Here is a 22632-nt window from a genome sequence, read left to right on the forward strand (position 1 = left end):
CTCTCTCCATTTCTCTCTCTCCATTTCTCTCCATTTCTCTCTCCATTTCTCTCTCCATTTCTCTCTCTCCATCTCTCTCTCTCTCTCTCTGTGCGTGCGTGGGCTTGCAGTAGATCATCTTTCTCTTACGATCTTCTACAGATGAACCTGGGAGTGGGGATGCTGTGTAACTGGCTGAGTTACTGTCAGACGTCCGACGACATTGATGTGGACACCGCCATGGGAGATTACTTCTGGAACTCCTTCAGGAGCCTTCTAGGCATGCGCCACGAGTCCCAAGACGTAGACGGTAGATTCATTTGCTTGCCTGTCTTTTTTTTTTAGCTCTTTACCGTAACTATTACCAAAAAGGATTCACTGTATTGCATAAGGCAAAACGTAAACTAAAATTCGTGTCTATTTTGTATTTTCTGAAGACGAAGCACCACTTCCGGACCACTTCGTGAATGAGGTCCTCCAGCGGACTGATACGGTACTGCAGGAAGTTGACTTGTTAACTGATGTGATGTATAGGTTTGAGTGCAAGAAGCGAGCGTCCAAGTCAACAACGGAGTCGCATGTTTAACGGTTTTAACTTTTCAAGAGGAATAATGTGTTGCGGAGAGTAGATGGCAAAAAAATTTTGTATACATCATTGTTATCTTTAGAATATGTTATGCGAAATATGTATTAATTGTCTACTATGTTTATATACAGTAGCAATATAAAGACATTGATGCCTTTGATAGAGGATTGTATTTTAAAATGCTGCCCATTGTTATCATGTAATTTTGAAAAGTTTTGTCTTGGATCCAAATTTTGGATGTTTTGTTGCCTGGCGTAGTTCTTCTTGCGTTTTGTATGTAAAGTATGATTCGTTATTCCAATTTTAATACGTTTGCTACCAATCTTTTCTTAACCTCACAGTTTCCTGACCTTATAGTTACAGACTAGCAAAGAATGTTTGATATTAGGTCTCTCCACTTTCATCTATGCTTCAAAAACTATCCACTGTCTAAAAATCCTGACCATAGCGCTCCCAGAGCATTGACACTTCTAAAACCCAAAAACTTTACATTCCTCATGCAATACTGTACATAGCAGCTAGGAGGCCTATAATCAAACTTAACCTTCATTTTGGCTGCCACTAACCGTTCATTAAATGTAATTAACAACTATCCGCGTTTTCTCAAGTTATGTTGTCCACGTACAAACAAAACCAAAAAAAGACAACTTTTATGCAGCAACGTAGGATTGCCATTTTTTAACTATACCTTTGTGTCCATAACCGCCACACAGCTATTGAAATATCATTAAGATCCATTCACAGATTTTCGTCTTACATCATTGGTTTATTTCAAACACAATACAACACAATTATACAGTACACAATACCATCACTTTGCAGCCATTAAGACTGAATTGTGTGATTTAAAGCCTTTAACAATTATTTAGGCTGCATACAACATGTATATACATGCAATCGACAAATTCACAAAAGGCCCACTGCAATGCGATTGGGGAAAGCCAGGTAGACCATATACAAACTTGAACGACATTTTCACAACAGCTACTCACATACCAAAAATACAAAGTCATCCCACAAATAATCGAGTTGTCACGTTGACCTACATATGGACCTACACCACGAATACATACCCTTCTGACAAAGGCAATAAAACAATTATAAGTTAGTAAACAAGTATGAGCTTATAACAGTCCATTCCAAAAACATGACTTGTGTTGATACTTTTCAACTTCACAGGTAAGGCTAACATGTTTTCTAATACTTTCCCTTTGTTAAGCAAGTATTTAAAGGTAATATTTTAGGTATTAATACAAAGTTGGGGTCGTCATCGACAAAGATGGACGAACATCATCATCATCAATACAAAGTTGAATTGTTGTAACTTATTGTGACTCCAGTGTGTTTGTCAATCATATCATCATAACAGGAACTGATACAGAAACTATAAGCTACAATTAAAGTAAAATAGCGACAATTGCAGGGGTATGACTGATATAACATACATTTTATGATTAGGGGAAATCAGCAATTATGGTGAAAATTTCAAAATTTAACTGATTGGTACATGTAAATCAGATGTTAGATAATTTAGGCAATGCTTTGTTGTGTTACTGCTCTGCTACATTTTCAAATTTAAATTATCCATATATACTGGAACTTTAAACATACGAATTATATACATATATGTACATACAGAATTCCCTCGCCCGCTGATGTTGGTTGGGCAACTATTCATATTTTTTACCTTCGCCAAGAAGGTTATGTTCTCTTCTTCGCAAGCTCCGAAACCCACTTCCTGTCTATGTAGACAAAACACAATATTAGGTAGTCGCCACCGTCAGAGTCTTTGATTCACATAATTCTGATGCTTACTTGACTCACATTTTAAAAAAATTCAGTTTGGCTTTAGAAGTGGCAAAATAGTAGATGCCATACTTGGTGTAAGATAAACCACAGAGAAACCTAGGGAAATAACGGTACACTTCCCATTCTTAGACTTTAAGGCTACCTTTGATACTACGTAAAAAAAACACTGTAGCTGTAGAAAATGGTGTGATCTGTAGGATCTAGGAGTAGATGCAAAAATGTGAATTGAAGAGGTTTATAAGAAAACCCATTGCACAATAAAACAATCTGCCAGACTGGGATGTCTCTTGTGGTGGGTGATCTAAAAACCTCGATCCTATACCTACTTTTCAGGCTTATAACAACTTTGCCACAGATAAAAGTTATGGCGATTATTCTTTGCAGCAACGTTCACAAAACTGCATCTTTCAACATAATGAGCTGAAAGTCGCATGCTAAAATGGGTTCTAAGTGTTGTTCTGGTACCACAAATGGCAAGGCCAAAGGGTGAAGGATAGCCCTAGATGCTTCTAATCATGGTGTTTCTCCATCTGCGTAAAGAGAATTTGGCTGCAAGGCAGTTGGCCCTCCACCATAAAATACATTTTCAGTATCCAATGATTCTGTGATTGCCTGAGCCTTGACCTGCCCTGTCTCACAATGGCTACTAGCCATGACAGAAGCAATGTTGTTTGTATTGGGTTCGGTTAAGTCCCGAGAGTGAACCACAGCTTTGCACATGTCATTTTGCTGGGAGACAGTCGGCCCCGTGCCATAAGATAGATTTCTTGCATCCAAGAACCCAGAAATGGCCTTAGACTGACCCTGCCCTGTCTGATCATGATGGTTGTCAACATCTTCATACTGGTGATCATCACCACTGGTCATTGCTGTGGCGTTTGTGTTAGATTCAGGGAGGGTCGGAAACTGGACCTGATCTGTCTTAACATGATTGTTGTCAACATCTTCATACTGGTGATCATCACCACTGCTCATTACAGTAGCTGTTGTGTGTGGGGGGGATTCTATGATGGCCCGAGACTGCCCCTGCCTAGTCATTTCTGTAGATGCTGGGTTATTACGCATATCCAGATATGTAGGATTTGGACTCAATGCAGCTAGCACTTGGTCATGTGATAGATTTCCAACTATCGGGGATTGAATGTTAGCCTGACCCTGCCCTGTCTGACCATAATGGTCGTTGATATCTTCATACTGGTGATCATTGCCACTGTCTATTACAGAAACTGCTGTGTTTTTATTGCTACCAACGTTGGGATCTAGCCCTGCAAGGGGAGGTCTGAACCTAGATTTGAACCAGGTTGTGAGAATGATGGTGCCGAGCAGCAGGACAATGCCAACTATTGGACCACTGGCAGAGCCAATGAGAACAGGTAGTGGAAACCTGGGGGAAGATTTAGGGCTTATTCTGACCGATGATTGGTCCAAAGTTGGTGTTGTTATCATGTTGTTTGTTTTGCCCACTGGGCCTGCGGTTGAACCAGCATTGCGTTTAAAGTACCAATGATAGGTGACGGTGTCATCGTAACAGGCGCTAGAGGACATGCTTGGTGTTTCACATGTTAATTCTTTAGGATTGACATCTGCAAGCTTTTGTCCCTGGAATTTTGAGGGCTGTGCACATATTATCTGATCTTCAAATGAAGGAAATTCAGTCGCATTCAACTTCAGGTGTGTCATCTTACAGTCACACTGCCAGGGGTTCCCACCAAGTTTTATGGTAAGAGTAGATGGCAATAAGCCATAATTTGAAGGGAAAATTGCCAACATCTTGTTATACTGAAGGTCCAAATCACGTAGCCGGGACAGATTTGCAAGTGCAGCAAACTGAATCATCGTGATATGGTTGTTACTCAGCTGCAACACTTCGAGGTGGGGCAAATTTGAAAGTGCACCAGATTGTACCATTGTTATCTGGTTATTGGATATTCGCAACTCTTTAAGCCGGAGTAGATTTGCAAATGTACGAGCCTGAATCGTTGTTATCTGGTTGGTGTTCAGCCACAACACTTCAAGCTGGTTTAGATTTGCAAATGTACCGTTTTGAATCTTTGTTATATTGTTGGAATGGAGCCACAACCCTTGCAGCAGGGGTAGATTTGCAAATGTATCAGGATGAATCATCGATAGCTGGTTGCGCGACAAGCCCAGCTTTTTTAACTGTGGTAGATTTGTAAGTGTACCAGGCTGAATTATTGTTATCTGGTTTTTTGTCCAGCCACAAAACTTCGAGTTGGGGTATATTTTCAAACGCACCAGACTTAAGTATTGTTATCTGGTTGTCCATCAACCACAGCTCTCTCGGCCCGGGCATATTTGCAAATACACCAGGCTGAATGTTTGTTATTTGGTTAGCCGATAGTTGTAACGTATTAAGATTAATCAGATTTGCGAATAAACCAGGTTGAATCATTTTTAACTGATTAACGGACAGCCCTATCATTTTGAGCTGATTTAGATTTGCAAATGTACCGGGTTGAATCATTGTTATCTGGTTGGAGGACAAATACAATATTTTGAGCTGGCGCAGATTTTCAAAGAAGTCAGGTCGAATCATTGTTATCTGATTTTTGGACAGGTCTAGCTCTTGTAGCAGGGGTAAATTTGTAAATGTGCCGAGTTGGATCGTTGATATCTGATTGTCGCTGAGGGTTAAAACCTTTAGCCGGGGTAGATTTGTAAATGTACCAGACTGAAGCATTTTTATCTTGTTGGCGTGCAGGACCAACGTTTGCAGCAGGAGTAGATTTGCAAATGTACCAGACTGAATCATATTTATCTTGTTGTTGTTCAATAGCAACATATGGAGCCGAGGAAGATTTGAAAATGTATTAGGCTGGATGTCAGTTATGTTGTTATTGCATAAGTACAACCTCATGAGATGGGGAAGATTGGGGAAATAATCAACAATACCTATGCAATTTTTCGACAACTTCAATTCAACCAAATTCCTATACTGTAATAGTTCAGACCCTTTAACATTTGTGATACGATTGCCTTTCAAATCTAAAAAAGATATGGATGTTGGGAGGTTCTGTGGGATGCTGGTGAGGCCCAGGTCGGAGCATCTGCAGCGTGGTTTACAGCTGCAGTCAGCTGCTGGCGTGTTGAGTTCCTTCAGGATGATGAGAAGGAAAATCAGCAAGTGACGCAGCTTTCTTCCCATGGTGTCCAACAACCTAAACAGAAAAGAAAACTCATCTGTAAGGCCATTGCAACATTTTGTCTTGGATATTGAATTAAAAACGAATATGCTTAACTTCAACAACAGAGTTACAAGGGTAATGTCTTATTCAACAAAGGTGAGAAAATATATTCAGAGTGTCCAATCTAGCAGAGAAAAACAGCTTTGGTTCAAGTTGCCATCAAATAAAAGTCTAAATCCAACCTTTAGTCCCACCTGTTATACCTTAGTAAGTGTTTAATGTCCACTGTAAAGATGAAGGACACAATATTATACAATATACCCCACTAAGACAATATGTCTTCAGCTTTCCTGGTAGGGTATAATTGATCTTTTAGACTATGGCCTGCCTAGCGCCTAGACCAATCTAACATATAAAAAAACATATCTGTTTCAAGTAGCCATCAATTAAAAGACTAAATCCTACCTATACCCCCATTTGTCATATCTACTGTTTTGATGTTCACTTTTTACTGAAAACATCGCAGCTAGATAAAGATGAAGGTAAATTTATGAAGGACACGTGGCCTTTGTGACGCTGGGTGGACTCGGGCATTATGGGTACTATCCCTCCCCTTCCGCAACCTGTGACCTTCTACATGTACCTCAAGGTCATCTATTCATTTAAACCAGGGCGTGGTGGGTAAAGTTTAGTACACAACGAAAAGGATTTTTAAAAAACAACGTTTAACATTATATTAGAATTATTCTTGGCGATATCCAGGAAAAGAACAACAATTTCAACAATTTTGCCCTGCTTTCACTAAGGCATTTTCTCCCTGTCAGTGTGGTGTATTCGTCATTTGACGAAGCATGGTGTAAGGTCTTTGAATTTTAGTTTCCATCTTCAAATGCTTTATGTGCTTTATGTGCTTTATTAAACTCCATTAGCGACACACAAGACATTGGTACAAAATCAAGTATGTAGCTAATCTTCCTGGAGTTAAAGTACTTAAGAATATTACAAATACACTACATTAAAATTACAACATTATTTACATACAACATTTAACTTAACATTTAAATGCTGGTCATGCATTGAACACAGAATCCTTTGCCTTAAGGGCTCAAAACATCATCAGAGCAAATTTAAGGGGCTAGTCCATATGTACTTGTTTGTGCTAGGATTTGCCCCACTATTACGGCCAACGAAATGTAAATGAAAGATTTGCAATCGTTCCTAAACACTGTTTACAGTACGACCTAAAATCTGAGTAATGCAAGTACAATCTGTCTGGTGCAGGTCTTTGAACTTTAGTTTCCATCTTCAAATGCAAGTGTTGATCGCGCATTGAACACAGACTCATTTCCCTGCAAAGCTCAGAACATCATCAGATTACGTTAAACGCGCTAGTCCATATGTACTTGTTTGTGCACGGATTTGTCATACTTCTACGGCCAACGGATTGCAAATGAAAGATTTGCAATCGCTTCTAACGCCGATTACGGTATGACCTAGAATCTAAGTGGTGCAAGTACAATCTGTCTTGGCAGGTGATTTTTAAGGTCACCTGTATACAGATGATTTCTTGTACCTACCTGGCTCAGACGAAGGTGGGAGACAAAGTGAAGTGAGCGCCTGATCTTGGGCAGGTAGTGGAATGTCTCACGGCCCGCAACGACGGCGTCTTTTTCAGGACAGCCGGACCTTACACCGATGTAGGGTGTGGCTCAACGGAGTAACTTTTCTCGGGAGCCTCTCTCTATCCAAGAAATCGAAATAGTCAAGCTATGAACTTTCCTGGATTCAGAACAATTTTCTATATCTTGCAGACTTTGCTTCAGCAGAAACGACTCGAGTATTACAAGACTGCCCTGCCAAGACAAAGTGTGTGCCCAGCTCGGCTGGCAGGCTGTAACTGCAATGTTGAACTGTTGCCTGCCTAGACCAATCTAACATAGAAAAAAAGCCCTGTTTCAAGTAGCCATCAAATAAAGAACTAAATCCTACCTATACTCCCACATGTCATATCTAGTGTTTTCATGTTCACTTTTTACTGTAAACATGATAGCTGGATAAAGATGAAGGTAAATTTATGAAGGACACATGGCCTTTGTGGCGCTGGATGGCCTCGGGCATGATGGGTAATATCCCTCTCCTTCCGCAACCTGTGACCTTCTACATGTACCTCAAGGTCATCTATTAATTTAAACCAGGGCGTGATGGGTAAAGTTTAGTACACAACGAAAAGGATTTTTTAAAAAAAACAACGTTTAACATTATATTAGAATTATTCTTGGCGATATCCAGGAAAAGAAACAACAATTTCAACAATTTTGCCCTGCTTCCACTAAGGCATTTTCTCCCTGTCAGTGTGGTGTATTGGTTAAAGATTGACGTCATTTGACGAAGCATGGTGTAAGGTCTTTGAATTTTAGTTTCCATCTACAAATGCTTTATGTGCTTTATTAAACTCCATTAGCGACACACAAGACATTGGTACAAAATCAAGTATGTAGCTAATCTTCCTGGAGTTAAAGTACTTAATAGTACAAATACACTACATCAAAATTACAACATTATTTACATACAACATTTAACTTATCATTCAAATGCTGGTCATGCATTGAACACAGAATCATTTGCCTTAAGGGCTCAAAACATCATCAGAGCAAATTTAAGGCGCTAGTCCATATGTACTTGTTTGTGCTAGGATTTGCCCCACTATTACGGCCAACGAAATGTAAATGAAAGATTTGCAATCGTTCCTAAACACTGTTTAAAGTATGACCTAAAATCTGAGTAGTGCAAGCACAATCTGTCTGGTGCAGATCTTTCAATTTTAGTTTCCATCTTCAAATGCAAGTGTTGATCATGCATTGAACACAGACTCCTTTGCCTGCAAAGCTCAGAACATCATCAGAGTACGTTAAACGCGCTAGTCCATATGTACTTGTTTGTGCATGGATTTACCATACTTCTACGGCCAACGGAATGCAAATAAAAGATTCGCAATGATCGTTCTTAACGCCGATTACGGTATGACCTGAAATCTGAGTGGTGCAATTACAATCTGTCTTGTGCAGGTGATTTTAACGTCACCTGTATACAGATGATTTCTTGTACCTACCTGGCTCAGACGAAGGTGGTAGACAAAGTGAAATGAGCGCCTGATCTTGGGCAGGTAGTGGAATGTCTCACGGCCCGCAACGACGGCGTCTTTTTCAGGACAGCCGGACCGTACACCGATGTAGGGTGTGGCTCAACGGAGTAACTTTTCTCGGGCGTCTCTTTCTATACAAGAAATCGAAAACGTCAAGCTATGAACTTTCAGGGATTCAGAACAATTTCTATATCTTGCAGACTTTGCTTTAGCAGAAACGACTCAAGTATTACAACACTGCCCTGCCAAGACAAAGTGTGTGCCCAGCTCGGCTGGTAGGCTGTAACTGCAATGTTGAACTGTTGCCTGCCTAGACCAATCTAACATAGAAAAAAGCCCTGTTTCAAGTAGCCATCAAATAAAGGACTAAATCCTACCTATACTCCCACCTGTCATATCTACTGTTTTCATGTTCACTTTTTACTGTAAACATGATAGCTGGATAAAGATGAAGGTAAATTTATGAAGGACACGTGGCCTTTGTGACGCTGGATGGCCTCGAGCATTATGGGTACTTCCGCAACCTGTGACCTTCTACATGTACCTCAATGTCATCTATTTATTTAAACTAGGGCGTGGTCGGTAAAGTTTAGTACACACAACGAAAAGGATAAGAAAAAATTGAAAAAAAAAACAGTATATTAGCATTATCTTTAGCGGTATCCATGACAACAAACAACTTTGCCTTCACTACAGAATTTCTCCGTGGTGTATTGGTTAAAGATTGATATCATTTGACGAAGCATGGTGTAAGATCTTTGAATTTTAGTTTGCATCTTCAGATATGCAGGTGTTGATCATATCATGCATTGAACACAGAATCCTTTGCCTTTACAGCTCAAAACATCAGAGCAAGTTAAAGGCGCTAGGCCACATGTACTTGTTTGTGCAAGGATTTGCCCCACTATTACGGCCAACGAAATGTAAATGAAAGATTTGCAATCTTTCCTAAACACTGTTTACAGTATGACCTAAAATCTGAGTAGTGCAAGTACAATCTGTCTGGTGCAGGTCTTTCAATTTTAGTCTCAATCTTCAAATGCAAGTGTTGATTGAACACAGACTCCTTTCCATGCAAAGCTCAGAACATCATCAGAGTACGTTGAACGCGCTAGTCCATATGTACTTGTTTGTGCATGGATTTGTCATACTTCTACGGCCAACGGAATGCAAATGAAAGATTTGCAATCGCTTCTAACGCCGATTACGGTATGACCTGAAATCTGAGTGGTGCAATTTTAATCTGTCTTGTGCAGGTGGTTTTTAACGTCACCTGCATACACTGTCAAATGATTTCTTGTACCTACCTGGCTCAGAAGAAGGTGGTAGACAAAGTGAAATGAGCGCCTGATCTTGGGCAGATGGTGGAAATTCTCACGGCCCGCAACGACGGCGTCTTTTTCAGGACAGCCGGACCGTACACCGATGTAGGGTGTGGCTCAACGGAGTAACTTTTCTCGGGAGCCTCTCTCTATCCAAGAAATCGAAATAGTCAAGCTATGAACTTTCTTGGATTCAGAACAATTTCTATATCTTGTAGACTTTGCTTCAGCAGAAACGACTCGTGTATTACAAGACTGCCCTACCAAGCCAAAGTGTGTGCCCAGCTCGGCTGGTAGGCTGTAACTGCAATGTTGAACTGTCGCCTGCCTAGACCAATCTAACATAGAAAAAAAACCTGTTTCAAGTAGCCATCAAATAAAGGACTAAATCCTACCTATACTCCCACATGTCATATCTAGTGTTTTGATGTCCACTTTTTACTGTAAACATCGTAGCCTTGTAAAGATGAAGGTAATGTGAAGGAGAAATGGCCTTTTTGAAGCTGAATGACCTTGGACATTATGATTCCCATCCCTCTCCTTCCACCACCTGTACCTTCCACTCCTCTGTTAAGATAGACGATTGGTCGATCTGTCTTCTCTGAGTGAGAAGATTATATACGCTGGAGTATATATGACTCAGAATAGTAGAAGTGAAAAGTAGTAAGAAGTAAAAGAAACTAAATGCAACCTCTCGTGCACCTTCCGTTTTGATGTCCACTTCTTACTGTAAACATCGTAAGAAGTAAAAAGGTAGAGATGAAGGTAAAACATCTTTTGACTTTTTGAGGCCGTAGGTGTTGTTAATCCGATTTACCTTGGGTGCTTATTGGTCTCTCCTGTGGATTTTAACTGGTTTCACCTCCCTTACCAAAGTTAAGTCCCATCTGGTTGGAGTGAGGAAAGTTGTGTCATTCCCAAGGACACAATGCCAACGATGCTAAGATTTCGAACATGTAACGTTACGTAAACTTAAAAAATGTACGTCTGGGTTCAGTGTATTATAAGCGACCATATACTATATAGTGAGTGAAAGGACAGCACAAGCAAAATATTGACATGTTATTCAATGATTCATATGATTGTATTCTTAAACTTTTGTTACATCTGATTTATGCACACTATAAGAGTAGCAATTTGCTAGCTTCCTTCGTAGACCTGTTGGGCGACGACAATGTTGGGTGGCGAAAACCGGCAAACTCCCTCGGCGGCATAACTCGCGTCACTCCCCGACAAAAAAAAATAACGCCGCCGCCCTACAATTCTGCGAAGGAGGCGAAGTAGTTTGCCCACCAAAACTCTATTGGTTATGGTATTGGGCAGCAGGGAGAAGTTTGAGTTAGTTTTCATGTTATCAAATTAATGAACAGACAGAAATACTTTAAACATACATGTATAGTACTTGGACATGTATTTAAAACATCATATACACATATTACATGTTATAATAACCTTTCATAGAGCATTGCTTTCTACCCCAAAACATTACTGAATTGTTAAGTAGTAAATTACAGTCCTTAAAGTCTTAAATAAATGATTAAAGGATTAGGGGTATATTGGCAACTAAGAAGATATTATTATTAGTAACATTTCTTGTATAACCGTGTACGTAGTACACAAGTTTAAGGGTAGTTAAAAACACTGATATCTAACCACCATTACCATTTATCCACGAGGTTACATACTAGTACATGTACATGACATACATCTGTCACCTTTAAAAAAACAGTGTGTTCGAGTAATCTTTAGTGCAGCATTTCCCAAGGTACAAAATGTATGCACAGTTGACACATGTAGATATTAAACAGATCTCGAGTGTATTTATATACTGGGGGATGTTGTATTGGAGATCTCTTTTGATGCATTTTTCAGGGTGGCAGATATATGTGTGACCTGGGGTAATTATACATTACAGTCACTGAATTTGTCATAAAAATTCACCTTCAAGTTTGAATTCTCAGTTATTATTATATCATAAACCATTTTCTTACATGCTTCTGTAGTAAAATCTGAAATAAGCCTTCCGAAAGTGTCTGCCTTTCATTTTCTGGATTTTAATTGAACTAAGTGAGTCTATTAGCTCCAAGCTAGAAGCATTGTAAACTTTTCACATGTTGAGGCACTGACTTTAGCTGTCATACATGTAGCTATTTTTCAATGTCTTCAAGTTGAGGCACAACTATATCCTGACCACCCCTCCTTTGCAGTTCACTTGCCCATGCCCAGCCTCATGGCCTTCCTGTAGAAGCCTGGACCAGACCATCTGCCTCTGGATATGGGGGAGAAAAGCATTGTTGACAAAACAAAATGGCTGATTAATATAAAATGATATCAGAAGATAAGGAAGTTTGTACTGCTTCTTTTTGGCTCTGCTTAAAATCTTACTTCATCAGGCCAGTCTAGTACTAGTAGATGTTTGGACCTCTTGGAAAAGCAGCTGAAATCGGACAAGTTTTGATACAGGTGACTACTTACTACTTACTTACTTACTTACTTAGGTGACTGGTTGATTACTGTTAATTATGATTTTTCTTGCAGGACTTTTATATTTTGCAGTTACACGTACTGTACTGGGAACTTATCATTACTGGTACCATGAACAAATAATTTGCTTTCTTTTTTTTTTGCAGTACCTGCCACCACCACAAATGTTGAACAGTCATTCTTCTCTGACCACAAACTTTTGCTACCATGAACATGAAAAGTGATTCACAGTATTTAAAAGATTCCAAAAATAGTTTCATCAGATTGGTAGAGTATAGGATATAGGGTGTTTTCTTTTACACAACTAATCTTGTCTTACCCTGCTTACGTTTCAGTGTCTATCAGACACCTTCTTCAGAGCTCTGAATGTAGATGACACTTTTGCAGCGAGAATACAATCACAAACATGCCTGAGTTTGTCCCCCATGTCCCTCTATTAATGTTTACCGAAGGAAAACATATTGTTTTAACTCAGTTCCTTCTTCTGTTCCAAACACTAACCTCTGACCTGGCCAATGACATGATTTGTTGCCGTCTGTCACCATGGTGACTGGTGTTGGGTTACATAATGTTGCAACTTCATGGTCTGCTCTGCTCCTGTCACCATATACTCATAGTACATGTATGTGAATGTGTTTGAGTAAAAATCAACAAGGCAGACCATGTCCAAAGGTAAACGCATTTGCTTTGTTTTTCTTACTTGAGAAGACCAGTCCAGTAGAGTTCAGGCATGACGTTGGCCTTCAGGTGCCACATGGTGCGCCGCTCCTTCCCCTGGTCCACGGGGAATGTCTCCAGTGGTTGCAGGTCATAGTCAAACTCCGCCAGGATGCACTTCCCCTTGCGAGTCACCAGGGGGCAGGACGTGTACCCATCATACTGCAGGGAGAGGTTAAGTACTATGAGAATCTTGCAGGTATTAATATGTTTACTGAAGGAAAGCATGTTGTTTTTGCTCAGTTTCTTCTCCTTCTCCAAACAAATAAGGTCAATGAAAGAACCAGACGTCTGTCACCATGGCAACTAGTGTTGGGTTACATCATGTTGCAATTTTATAGCAGGAGGGACTCCTGTCACCAGACATTTTTGTATATGCGAATGTGTTGGACAACAAACAAACCTTCTTCTGAGGCTCCTGACTGTCCATGATGGCACTCAGGTTGTTGTACAGGATACCACATTGGGCAGCTGAGGGTAGAAACATAGCAAATGTGCTGTCAACCTGCTCTGACCAGCAAATGGTGACAAGACTAGACAGAAAACAAGAACACTGCTGCAGCAAAACTTGCATCCATTTCACAATAACTGCCCCATTGACCCAAAGTGACCAGCCAGTGCCATCTAAAGATAGTGCAAAGACTGTCATAATTGATTATAACTGTCGAAATCAACCATAAACTGGCTGATTTCATCATGCATGATTTTCCACTAGTTATCATCAAAAACTTTTCCTGCCACACACTTGAACATGATGCGGAGATTGGGCCATGTAGCACTGGTTGTGAGTGAGAAAAAGCTGCCTTAAATGTACTGGCCATATTAGCTTATACATGTAGACTGAGGTGGTTTCTTGGGCAAGTTTGACTGTGCCAAGGAGCTTTAAATTTTATTTTTAACCTCCTTGACTGTACTAGCTGTATCGGGTAGTAACTACATGAACTATGAGTAGACATACCAACAGCTGCAGCAGTTTTGGATGTGGGCAGACTGGAGCAGTCCCCAGTAGAGAAGACGTTGGGATATCTGACATGCTGCAGAGTCTGTTTATCCACATCTACCCAACCAACCGCATCCGCTAGGGGGCTCTTCTTCAACAACTCAGGTGGGCCCATGGGAGGGGTGATGTGGATCATGTCATACTGACGGAGGAGATGGAAAATAAAACTTAAAAAAAAAAAAAAACTACAGATGATGCAGTTACAACAGTGTCTTATAGGGGGCTCTTCTTTAACATAGGGTATTGAAGACGGAATAGAAGTAAATAGAACTTAAAACAAAAGGCATTAAATTTCCAGAAAAGCTGTTACTGTAGCAAAGTAAGGGTGAGTGATGGTGAAGGAAGAGAAAAACATACTGTCATACTTTTTTTAATACTGTGACACTAATGTTTGTACAATGTACTATAATCGTAGACTGCCACAAAGCACAGTTGGGGCATCATCACTAGAAAGCTTTAAACAACTCCTGCAATCAAATGTGCAAAGATTGAGTGTAACAAGTCGTTCGGTGTGATATAGCTAGCTGCCACCGTGCCGCGTGCCTGTGAAGCTGGTGTGTTACACCGAAGGGCGGTTATACCGACTATACTGATACAGGTACAGATAAAAGTTTAGAGTCAAAGGAAAGCAGAAATAACCTACTGGGAAGGTGATTTTCTCCCCTGTATCCAGATGTTCAAACACAGCCTCCTTCTTGTCTGGTATGACCTCCACCAGGTTGTGTCTGTAGTTGATCTTCAGGTTCCTCCGTTCACAGAGTTTGGCCAAGATTTCCGCGTACTTCTTCACTCCGAACACCACTGGCAGGGCTGTGTTGTAGCTGATGTTGGCTTTGTCTCTGACGTTATTCTGAGAGCGTGTGAAAAATCAGATGACATAATACAAAGATCATATACTGTTTTCCTTTGTCAACTATCAAAGAAAGACTGTTTGAGAACTACTGTTTGGTGCTACAATGAAATTCTACAACTTACAGTATTTTGACTAGCCTGGGTGCCATTCGATTTGTAACGGCAACCCCAATTTTTTCAGGGTTGCCGTTACAAATTGGATGGCACCCAGGAAGCAGTCTATTTTGCCCTCACCGTTTCAAGAATATGATTGCCACAAAGTTTGTGCTGCATGCATGTATGTCTCAGATTCCCATGCTGCTTTCAAGCTTAAATTGAAGGTGTTTTTTAACAATACTATAACTGGACTCAATTACAACTTACAGTTTATTCTCTGAAGAACTATTACACTGAAAATCATACTGATTATACTAGCTTCTTGACTCCAGGGTACAATGTACTTTGGTTAGTTCTTACCCTTGTCCAGAAGTCGTCTGCCAGGTACATGATTTTCTGTGGTGCTCCGGCACACTTGATAGGTGTGTTGGGGAAGGTGAAGATGGCATTGCCTCCCTAAAAAAGAAAAAAAACAACTTCTCAGTACATCTTAATACAATGTGGGTCTGCATGGGAGGTCCTGCCATTATACTAAATTCAGGATGTACAGTCAGCAATGCTTAACGTTAACATTTTTATTTGTACGGCGCTAGATTTGGGTATCTAAATTCGTGAGAAAAAGTGGGCTCTTGATTATTATCAATTTGCAATGTCAAGCACGCTTGCTAGTAAATTTTGTATCTTAGTAGAGACGAGGCAAAGTGAGACACAGCATTGGTACATAAGGGAATCGAAGCCCTTAGATATATAGGTTCAGAACTAATTAATGAAAATACCTTGAAGTTCTGAATGGCTCGGAAGGTTTTCTCCACATACTTGGCACTGAAGTTGGACCCAACACCATCGTACTGGAACGCCTCTGGGAGACCTTTGATCTATAAACGTATAAAAAAAAGTTCAATAAGAAAAATCAAATGATTTATCCTGATAATGCATTGTTGGTTAAGTTTACTTATACTGACAAATGTACAGTACAGTACAGGTTTAATAGAATATTAAAAATATTTTTAAAACTTCTTACCTTCTCATACTGTAGCGATAGCCCCATGGCAACTATCAAGTAGTCATAAGTGATCTGCAGACAACATTATAAGAGAATAATTATCAAGACAACAGTCTAGTGTCAGATAAGGGTCTGCATAGGGGCATCCTGGGCTTAACGCTTTTCCCAGTCCCCTTTTTAGCCAGTCAGCGCACTTTGTGTTTTGATACATGTATTCAGGAACACTCAGACTGCTTGCAATTCTGCAACCTTATGCTAGGGGGCACAAGTGGTCAGACTGTTTTTTCCACCCCCAACCAGATTGGACCCGTTTTTCACCCACCCCCCTAACTAGTCCAGACTGGACCGTTTTTTCCACCAACCTATTATGGGAAAATGGGTTGGTGGAAAAAACGGTCCAGTCTTGGCCAACAAAACTGGGGACTTCTGGGGATCAAACCCAGTACCTTTAGGTTAGATACCTGTTCTCACCTCTGTGCCATCGGAACACCTGACCAGGTTGTTGTCAGGTGAGAACTCCTCTGCTCCTGCCTTGATCCAGTCGACAGTCAAAGGCATGACGTCTGCCATGGCCTTACCAGACTGTGTGAACGATTTCACCCCTCCACCCACCAGGGTCCACATCGGCTGGTAGTAGTGGACCTATGAGGTGCAGAAATGATGTATTATATTATATGATAGGGTGGGCCAGCTTCTCTCTCTTTGCAGCCAAGGGCAGCGAATTGTGAGGAGCTTACACTTATTGGGGCAGCTGCCATTCGGCGCTAACTCAGGTGACTTAAATATATGACCCCAGGTGTGGCTATATATAGGTAAGTTTGATCCACTCACACTCCTGCCGCTACTCTGCTTTTTCGATAAAACTATTAGTTAGTAATTAGACCACTATTTATTCTAGCCAGTCTGAAATTTTTTTCCATCATCTCAATTTGGATTGACGTAATAGCAAGCACTGAATTAGAAGGCATGGGGCAAATTTTGCTGGTAGACTAATTCTATAAGCTTATTTTAATGACCTTCCATCTATTTACATGCAAATACATGTACTGTATGACGGATTGAGCAAAATTTTTGTCATAAGGGGCAAAATTCCATCAAATGACAGACAGATGACTAGAATAGTCTTAGACAAATTAGACTTAAACTCCAAGCAGATCCTAGGGTGGCAAAAGACAGTATCAAATTGGCCAGGCAATATCCATTGGCCACCTTTGGGTGGCATTTTGACCCTCTCTGGCCAATTTGATACTTTCTTTAGCCACCCTAGTATCAGCTTGAAGATTAGTAATAGACTCACCTCAGATGGCTCCACGATACAGACATTCCCTTTACCCAGCTTCCTCCCAAACTTGCTGCCGTTAGAAATGCCGGCTGCACCCCCTCCCACGATGCACAGCTTGTAGTGCTTCTTCTCTCCTGCCGCTGGGGTGGTGGTGGAGAACTGCAGCGCCCCCACTGTTGCCGCTCGGAACTGCAGGAGCGGCCTGGTCGACACAACCACTGTTCTCAATGCAGAGCTTGCCATTCTTCAACTTTCTGGAGGAGAAATATAGAAGAAGAGCTGTGAACTAAGTCCTTTAAGTCAGTTAAGCCACAAAAAATGATTCGTAGTTTTGGTTCTCAGAATGGAAAATAGACAATACGGAACTGGAAGCTTAAAATCAAGAAAAAAAGAGTGAAATTTTGAGTTTGAGCCTGACACACTGTCATCTGCTTTTAGTTTTATCGTGTAGTCTTGCTACAATTCTTTCCTTAAAAATTTTATGTCAGAGAATCAACCTGACAGTAACACATAATACTAAGTTAACATACAATCGGAAAGAGCTAATTACTATGAATTCTACACACACACGCACACACATGACCAACTGATTATTCAGTGAGAAATCCTTCACAGCATATGTTGTTGATGATGCGTAAAAATGTTATTTTTCAGTTGTTCAAGGTACATGTAACATTGGACAATTTTAGCTACATATAACGTTATTGTTAAGAAAGATAATGAGTTGGAGAAAAATTACACAGAAAAAGAGATTCAACATGACTTCTGCTATAAGACTCAAATAAATTATCAGACTGGTACATTACATGTATGTTGGCAAGCAAATTGGCTAGGCCTGTATTTTATTTTGGCTAGCACTAGCAGATTATTTTGTCTAACTCGACATGAATACAGATCCCTGAATGAGTGAACAATTGTCTGAAATTCTATTAAGCATGGGATCTCACAACCAGGCTTTTTATTAATTATAACATCATATTTTCATGGCATTTGTACAAATGTGTGGCTTATATGAATACATTTAATGAATACACACAACCGTTACCACAAAAAGACAACATCATAGGCTTAGTAACAAGTGAAATCCAATTAAGACAATTATAGACCTACAGAGATAATACATAAGTCATTAATCTAATAAAGAAAATGGGTCATAACAGCAAGGGGAAATAACAGGTAGCATTTGTCAAGCTAATCTTTTACAGACTGAATTTTAGCCTCCATAGCATGCCAAAAACTGGGGGTTTGGGGGTCTTCAGGGTCTTTGGGAGCTTTTATGTGCTATTTTCTGATTGCATATAGACAACATAACCGGCCTGGTTGAATTACCCCCGTTTTTAGAACTGGGCTAATCAGAAAACAGCCGGAGACCACCAAACCCCCAGTTCTATAAGCCTGCTACGGAGGCTAACTGAATTGTACACAGTAAGCAAATGAACCATATGGCTGAAGAAAAAGGGTAAAGAAAGTGGGTAGGTCTGTACTACTGTAGGAAAATACCCACAACCTACCTTCAGTTGTGCACGTGTACATTAAGAACAGGCCACTGTTGACGCCTAATAGCTGACCTCAGTCCAGGCTGTGTGAACAAGAGCAAATAATTGGTGATGAGTAAACCACACAAGAGCCTCTGGATCAGCAATGGATCAACAGGTGGCCTGTGGGTCTGCATGGGGGGTCCCTGTCATCAAGCATATATTATGTGTGATACTAATTCTGAATTCGTTTTTTAATATAACAGTTGTTTTCCAATGTCATTTGCATCAGAATACTGTGACGTTAATGATTAATTAGTTATTAATGATTAATTAGTTAAAGTATATAATATACTATGATATAGTTCAAGTGGGCAGTTCGATCCCAAGGGACCACCGTGTGCTAAAGCTCCTTACTAGGTTTTGAAATTGAGAAAGCCATGGTACAAAATATGGAAAACATATATTAAGGGTGCTAACACTGGCATACAATGTCATGTGTTTTCTGCTACAATGCAGAAATTTTACTCTGGGCTTTTTACATTATGTCAAAATAAAGCTCCAAATACTACAATTTTGCCCAAGGCCCGCAAGGCCCATTTGTTGAAAAATTGGATATGCCCTGACCCCTTAAAGTGTTGGGGCTCTAAAAGCCATTATCACTTAAGAGGCCTCTAATGGAGTTTTTAGCACTCCAACACTCTAGGTGGTCATTGCATTTCTGCATGAGTGAGTAGCATGAACCACTTTAAAAAAAAACTATGTGCAATTTTTCATACATCTGCAGGTCATGTTTTTTATTGGCCTGTAGAATATTTTAATTCACTTTGTCTTAATTCATGGTTGAGCAAAATTTCATGGAAAACCGACATGTTCACAGGCCTCAATGAATAACTACATAAATTATATACATGTATTCATTAGATTTAAAAAATCAGTCATTGATAGAATGTTTAAACACTTTTAACTATTATAGTTCAGTGGGTCACACAATTGTTAACTATTAACAAATGTTTACCAGAGAATTGGGACAGGCAAACAAGGATAATGTTTACACACTAGAAGATGAAGACTATTCCAGTGGTAAAGGATATTTCAAGATGCATCCATTACAAATGTAGTATTAACATTAATTTATAATAAAAATAGTTCTGATTCACCGCACTATTAATAATAGTCTCCACCAGGCCTTCCTACGGGGGTACGGGGGTCAATCCATGGGGAGGTTAATTTATCCATTTAAGCAGTATTTAACTGTACGGTTGCTAAAGTAGTAAAAAACTGTTTTTGAGGCCTGGTGGAGTATTACACTGTGTCAAACACTGTCTGAGCAAGGACATTATCCTTGGTCTGAGTTACAAAAACTCACCTTGTTTACGCTGGCTAGCAAAGTAACTGACGGCTGACGGCAGCTGATGCAAGAGTACTTCAGGCGACCCCGGAAAACACTTAATGTTTGTCAAACAGCAAGACTACACTGCGACAGTACATGTACCTTATGTGTGTGTGCGGCGACGAAGCTGACTCTTCAGAGAATGACTTGCAATTCAAGAAACTATAAAGGATAAATTTAGGATGAAAACTGCAAAGTCATCCGGCTTGTGCACTTGCCAAGGACACTACACGGTGTCTCCGTAAACACTGTGAACACATGTGCAGTTACTGAATGGATTTAAGGTCAATCTTGGGTCACCAACCAGCACGTAGGCCATATAGTGTTACATACTTACTTAATCACCAGGGAGCTCTAGTTTAATAAAGTCAATTGAGGTCATTCAACTACGCTGTTTTTGTAAAATTTACGGTAAACAGCATTTCCACTTTCACTTTTCGACCACAACTTGGATTTCAATTGGCTGCAGCTAATTTGATTCGTCAACAAAAAGAACGTAGTAAAGTGAGGAAATGAACTATCCTGTAGTGTTTTAGCTGATCAGCTGTAAAAGAGGATGTGAGAAAAACTTACCGTTGCTCTTTGTTTTAACAGAGGGAACTTGCTGTTATAATTTTGCAGAAGTAGTTAAAAGTTCGACCGACGTAAATTAATAAGGTAAGGCTAGCGCGAGAATCGCAGGGAGGTAAAAATGTGTGCGTGTATTATTCTTTGCCAAAGCGGTAGTGCATGCGTGTGATTACTGCCACAAGCGTCAGTCGGTGCACGCTTTATATTGCATGCAAAAACAATCTGACAGTATAGAAAGAATTCAGAAACGGGCCTGTAGAATCATGATGGGGAGAAGCTATCACTCATACTCCGAGGCCCTGCTAACACTTGACCTTCAACGTCCGTCTGAACGTAGACTGACCCTGTGCCAATAGCCTCTACCAGGCTTCGGGAGGCGGCTGGAAAGAGTAGAAATCGGCCAAATAGCGAGATAACGTGCCAGGGAAGTTTGTCTGCTGCAACGTGTTCTCTCCCAGCAGACAAACTCCCCTGGCATGTTATCTCGCTATTTGGCTGATTTCTACTCTTTCCAGAGTCCCGAAGCCTGGTAGAGACTAGGGTGCCAGGCCTTTGCCCTCTCAGCTACCGACACTAGGCACGCCCCCTGGCTACCTCCAGATAGCAACCACTCACACAACATGCACTGTGCAGTTAAAACTCGGCGCTACAAACTGCCTACTGCATGGGACAAAGAGATACTTACGTAGATACCGTCGCCTAGTTGGCGTAATGATCAGAATCCGCAAAACTAATGAGAAGACAAGACCTAGCTCCGCAATTTCAACGGCGTTTTCGGGACTGTTGCTACGCTACTTTTACTATTCAACATGTAAACGTAGTAACATTTTTGAAAACGCCGCCGAAATTGTGGTTTCCTGTTTTGGTTTACCGTCCCATGTTTTAGCTGAAATTTTGTTGTTACGATTATCGCTATTGTTAGAATTAATTAGTGTTAGAGTATTAAATACTCGTTCCTTTGACTGCAAACCCTGCAGCCTATGAGGTCTTGTCTTCTCATCAGGCATAAACCACGCAGCCTGTGAGGTCTTGTCTTCTCATCAGGCATAAAACATGCAGGCTATGAGGTCTTGTCTTTTCATCAGGCATAAATCATGCAGCCTATGAGGTCTTGTCTTTTCATCAGGCATAAATCAGGCAGGTTATGAGGTCTTGTCTTCTCATCAGGCATAAAACACGCAGCCTATGAGGTCTTGTCTTCTCATCAGGCATAAAACACGCAGCCTATGAGGTCTTGTCTTCTCATCAGGCATAAAACACGCAGCCTGTGAGGTCTTGTCTTCTCATCAGGCATAGAACACGCAGCCTATGAGGTCTTAACTTCTCATCAGGCGTAAAACACGCAGCCTGTGAGGTCTTGTCTTCTCATCAGGCATAAAACACGCAGCCTATGAGATCTTTGCTTGTCATCAGGCATAAAACATGCAGGCTATGAGGCCTTCCTTGACCATCCTACGGTCTCACAGCGCCATAGCGATATTAGCCAGAACTGCAACATGTACCGTTGGTGTGGTCACAGAGTTAGGCAGAACTTAAGCGACACCGTTAAGGCGGTCACAGAGTTAGGCAAAACTTTAGCGACACCGTTAAGGCCGTCACAGAGTTAGGCAAAACTTTAGGGACACCGTTGGGGCGGTCACAGAGTTAGGCATAACTTTAGGGACACCGTTGGGGCGGTCACAGAGTTAGGCAAAACTTTAGGGACACCGTTGGGGGGTCACAGAGTTAGGCAGAACTAAGCGAGACCGTTAAAGTGGTCACAGAGTTAGGCAAAGC

The 22632-nt window shown here is 40.6% G+C and overlaps 3 protein-coding genes and 1 long non-coding RNA gene across 4 annotated transcripts in view; 1 reads left to right on the forward strand and 3 right to left on the reverse strand.

Annotated features, from left to right (window-relative positions):
- LOC109468378 (location of vulva defective 1-like) overlaps positions 1 to 612 on the forward strand; it is an 11765-nt gene extending 11153 nt beyond the window's left edge. Inside the window, exons 19-20 of the mRNA XM_019766628.1 lie at positions 142 to 289; positions 417 to 612. Coding sequence (XP_019622187.1) covers positions 142 to 289; positions 417 to 565 — 297 coding nt within the window. The 3' untranslated portion in view covers positions 566 to 612. The remainder of the gene's footprint in view (positions 1 to 141; positions 290 to 416) is intronic.
- A 3158-nt stretch (positions 613 to 3770) lies between these two features.
- On the reverse strand, positions 3771 to 5540 carry LOC109468379 (decorin-like). The gene is made up of 3 exons (XM_019766629.1): positions 5355 to 5540; positions 4795 to 5081; positions 3771 to 3843 (listed from the first exon to the last, which is right to left on the reverse strand). Exons 1-3 carry the CDS (start codon positions 5538 to 5540, stop codon positions 3771 to 3773), a joined length of 546 nt encoding a protein of 181 aa, XP_019622188.1.
- Positions 5541 to 11037: 5497 nt separating this feature from the next.
- LOC109468972 (sulfide:quinone oxidoreductase, mitochondrial-like) lies at positions 11038 to 17668 on the reverse strand. The gene is made up of 10 exons (XM_019767351.1): positions 17434 to 17668; positions 16608 to 16778; positions 16155 to 16208; positions 15910 to 16008; positions 15494 to 15589; positions 14829 to 15035; positions 14144 to 14327; positions 13589 to 13656; positions 13169 to 13347; positions 11038 to 12253 (listed from the first exon to the last, which is right to left on the reverse strand). Exons 1-10 carry the CDS (start codon positions 17659 to 17661, stop codon positions 12193 to 12195), a joined length of 1347 nt encoding a protein of 448 aa, XP_019622910.1. The 5' UTR covers positions 17662 to 17668; the 3' UTR covers positions 11038 to 12192.
- Positions 17669 to 18953: 1285 nt separating this feature from the next.
- LOC109468699 lies at positions 18954 to 20959 on the reverse strand. The gene is made up of 3 exons (XR_002140143.1): positions 20860 to 20959; positions 20263 to 20534; positions 18954 to 18997 (listed from the first exon to the last, which is right to left on the reverse strand). It is a non-coding gene; the product is annotated as an uncharacterized LOC109468699 (long non-coding RNA).
- Positions 20960 to 22632: the final 1673 nt, after the last annotated feature.

This window comes from Branchiostoma belcheri, unplaced genomic scaffold, assembly GCF_001625305.1.
Source record: "Branchiostoma belcheri isolate BF01 breed outbred unplaced genomic scaffold, Haploidv18h27 scaffold2, whole genome shotgun sequence".
NCBI lineage: Eukaryota > Metazoa > Chordata > Leptocardii > Amphioxiformes > Branchiostomatidae > Branchiostoma > Branchiostoma belcheri.

What these genes read in the sequence shown, in the direction of transcription:
- LOC109468972 (XM_019767351.1), bottom strand. Translation starts at nt 17,661, where the DNA reads ATGGCAAGCTCTGCATTGAGAACAGTGGTTGTGTCGACCAGGCCGCTC. An exon ending in GTATCGTGGAGCCATCTGAG is followed by an intron (nt 16,779 to 17,433) that starts GTGAGTCTATTA and finishes TGCACCTCATAG; the next exon opens with GTCCACTACTACCAGCCGAT. An exon ending in TACTGGACTGGTCTTCTCAA is followed by an intron (nt 12,254 to 13,168) that starts GTAAGAAAAACA and finishes CCCCATATCCAG; the next exon opens with AGGCAGATGGTCTGGTCCAG.
- LOC109468379 (XM_019766629.1), bottom strand. Translation starts at nt 5,540, where the DNA reads ATGGGAAGAAAGCTGCGTCACTTGCTGATTTTCCTTCTCATCATCCTG. An exon ending in AAGGCAATCGTATCACAAAT is followed by an intron (nt 5,082 to 5,354) that starts GTTAAAGGGTCT and finishes CACGCCAACAAG; the next exon opens with ATAAAAATGCTTCAGTCTGG. An exon ending in ATAGGGCTGTCCGTTAATCA is followed by an intron (nt 3,844 to 4,794) that starts GTTAAAAATGAT and finishes GTTCAACCGCAG; the next exon opens with GCCCAGTGGGCAAAACAAAC.